The sequence below is a fragment of the Montipora foliosa genome, chromosome 3, assembly GCF_036669935.1.
Source record: "Montipora foliosa isolate CH-2021 chromosome 3, ASM3666993v2, whole genome shotgun sequence".
NCBI classification, from domain to species: Eukaryota; Metazoa; Cnidaria; class Anthozoa; order Scleractinia; family Acroporidae; genus Montipora; species Montipora foliosa.
This window is the reverse complement of record NC_090871.1, coordinates 57,981,135-57,983,634: the sequence shown is the minus strand read 5'-3', so window position 1 is coordinate 57,983,634 and position 2,500 is coordinate 57,981,135. Positions and strand designations below refer to the sequence as shown.

Here is a 2,500-nt window from a genome sequence, read left to right as displayed (position 1 = left end):
TTTCGACGCCAGTGAATTAGTGAAATTTCCAATTGTTACCGGAAGACTGTGCAGAGTTGAGAACAGGTAAATACAAAAAGCGAGACACTGAGATAACAGATCCACTTTATGGATTCCTTCTCTGTCTTTGTTGAACCCATACTGAGTTACCAGAGAATTGTTCATTTGGTTTCAGTGTTGTACATAACAGCACACTTCGCAAAATATTAGAAATACAGCTCACTTTGATTTCGGCTCGACGGGCAAAAGGTTGTTGTCGAGGTCCATTACTCGTCGCTTTTAAGATTCCAGATGTATTTGTCTTGTTTATCCAATTTAAGTTCCATTCTTGCGCCCCATAAGGGTATATTTTGTTTAAATATGCACTGAAACGCCACGCGCGTTACAATGACTTTCGACGCCATTGCAGGTTTAATAATTAAATGTTCTTCTGTGTGCACCAGGAAAATCGACGCATTACCCCAGCCCTCTCAAACCTAACAAAATACGCACAGAAGACTCTATGCACAAAGACACCACTTAGCAGGGGAGTGACAGGCAAGACTTTTCCCGACACGGAAAAAAAATAACAACGAAAAAACCCACGAAATGAAACCGAGATTCCGACTGGGTTTGGCAACCCAGTAATAAAGACACAGAATGACTGTAGAAAACAAAACTAGAATTGTATCGGACAAAGAAATTTGTACTTACATGCCATTCTGGATCATTGCTATAGCACACTCCCGATGCACCTTGTGCGAACATGGCAGTATTTGGCAGCCACTAAATGCATCCTAAAATGGAATGAGTTTAAATTTCAAAAATGCGTGGAAAAAGACAAAATTGAATTAAGACACAAACGCACTCATGCCCTAGAATTTGGAACTCCGACAGAATACCAAGACAATCAAATGAAGACGGGTTGGGCAAGGTATATCCTGCGTTTAATGGCCGTTCATTATTTTGGAAACCGACGTTACTGAAATGGTAAACTGTTTTAGCCCAATAAAAAACTGCTGTTTGCCTCTGTCTCAAAGCAAGTTCAGTCAAACGAAAATCAGTTTGATTGGCCGGAAAATGTTCGACCATTTTTCAATTGTATTGCGTATCAAGAATCGCTATCAAACAGACGCAAACAGCAACTCGGTAATGGGCTATCGAAAAAACTCTTGGTGTTTAGCACAAAGGGACATGTAAATAATTCGCGAAGTTCGAGCAAACCTCCAAGCAGATGCAGCATTCATCGTGGCCGGAATCGGGACGGCATTTGTGGTTCCCCTCAAGTCGTTTGTCCAAACATACATTGCAAACTTCACAGTGGAATGACTTGTCAGCGTGGATTCTAAGTCACAAGAAAAATAATACTAAATACCCCTAAAAGTGCGCCTCATTGTCTGTTGAGAATAGTTCACCATTTTCAGTCTCTTTTATAACAACATACTGCCCCACCTAGCATCCTTTATAGCATATACGATTTTGTTTCCGCTTATATACTACCTGTTCCTATGAAATTACATTCTGACCATGCGCTTTCGAAACTTATCCTCGACAAATACATATATCTTACTGGAGGATTTAGCGTGTAGTATCATGGAATATTTTTATAGTCTCGCTGTATTTTGGCGAGCCCGTAGGGCCAGTCAAAATACAAAGAGACCACAGTGTTTTTATACCGGGAATTAAAAAACACTCGGAGAATAAATACAACCACTACATCCGGGAGCGTGTTTTTCGTATGTAACACGAGTGATCAACGACTTCACGATTCTCGCCTTTCCAAACTTTCCTGGATGAACTTGGTTTGTTCGTTGTTTGGAACGCAAGATTTGTTGTCGTAAGTGACGAAGATTTAAATGCATTTTCTGAACACCAAGAGAACGAGAATATCAAAAAGCAAACGCTACATGGTCCAAAGAGTTTCAAGGAATTTCTCGAAAGCCGCGACGAGACAAGAGAAATAGAGGATATGTTTTACTCTCGTAAAACTGCGAGAAATCATAAAAAATCCGTACTTGTTGTGAGAAAGAGGAACGTTGACGAGTATGAGCCTTCATCTATTGGAGCTTTTGGTCAAAGCATCGACCGCTATCTCCGAAAAAAAATTAACAATGGATTCTCCGTTCTTAACGACATGGGATTCCACGAAGTGCAAGACGTTTTTAAAAAGAAGCAAAAGCAGTGAAAATCTATCGGCAAACGAAACCGACCAAATGCAGCAGATCCACTCACAGATGAAGACATCGCAACGTTTTACAGGCGGGAAGTCTTAGGAACTCACTCTCTGTCTCCCAGAGCTCTGTTGAACGCTCGTTGGTTTAACAACTGTACTTACTTCGGGATCGATGAGGTCAGGAGAGGAACAGAAGGATCTTTGTTGGGGCGACTTGCAGATGAAGGCTGATTTTGAGGGAAACCGCTTTGCTGAATGCAGCCAAAAAAGACTAACCAAAACGCGCACAGGTGAAAACCCTCGAAATCTTAGAGAAAAAAGGCTAAAATGTACGCAAACAAGAGTAAC

General features: G+C 41.0%; 1 protein-coding gene across 10 annotated transcripts in view; it reads right to left on the bottom strand.

The window, feature by feature from the left end:
- LOC137997781 (uncharacterized) overlaps positions 1–2,500 on the bottom strand; it is a 155,978-nt gene that overhangs the window by 8,479 nt on the left and 144,999 nt on the right. For 9 of the 10 annotated variants that reach the window (XM_068844022.1, XM_068844021.1, XM_068844024.1 and 6 more), the window contains 2 exons: positions 1,204–1,324; positions 694–776 (listed from right to left, as the gene is read on the bottom strand). In XM_068844022.1, coding sequence (XP_068700123.1) covers positions 694–776; positions 1,204–1,324 — 204 coding nt within the window. Of the gene's footprint in view, positions 1–689; positions 777–1,203; positions 1,325–2,500 lie in introns of those variants that run through there. The other variant, XM_068844020.1, reaches the window with a different exon arrangement.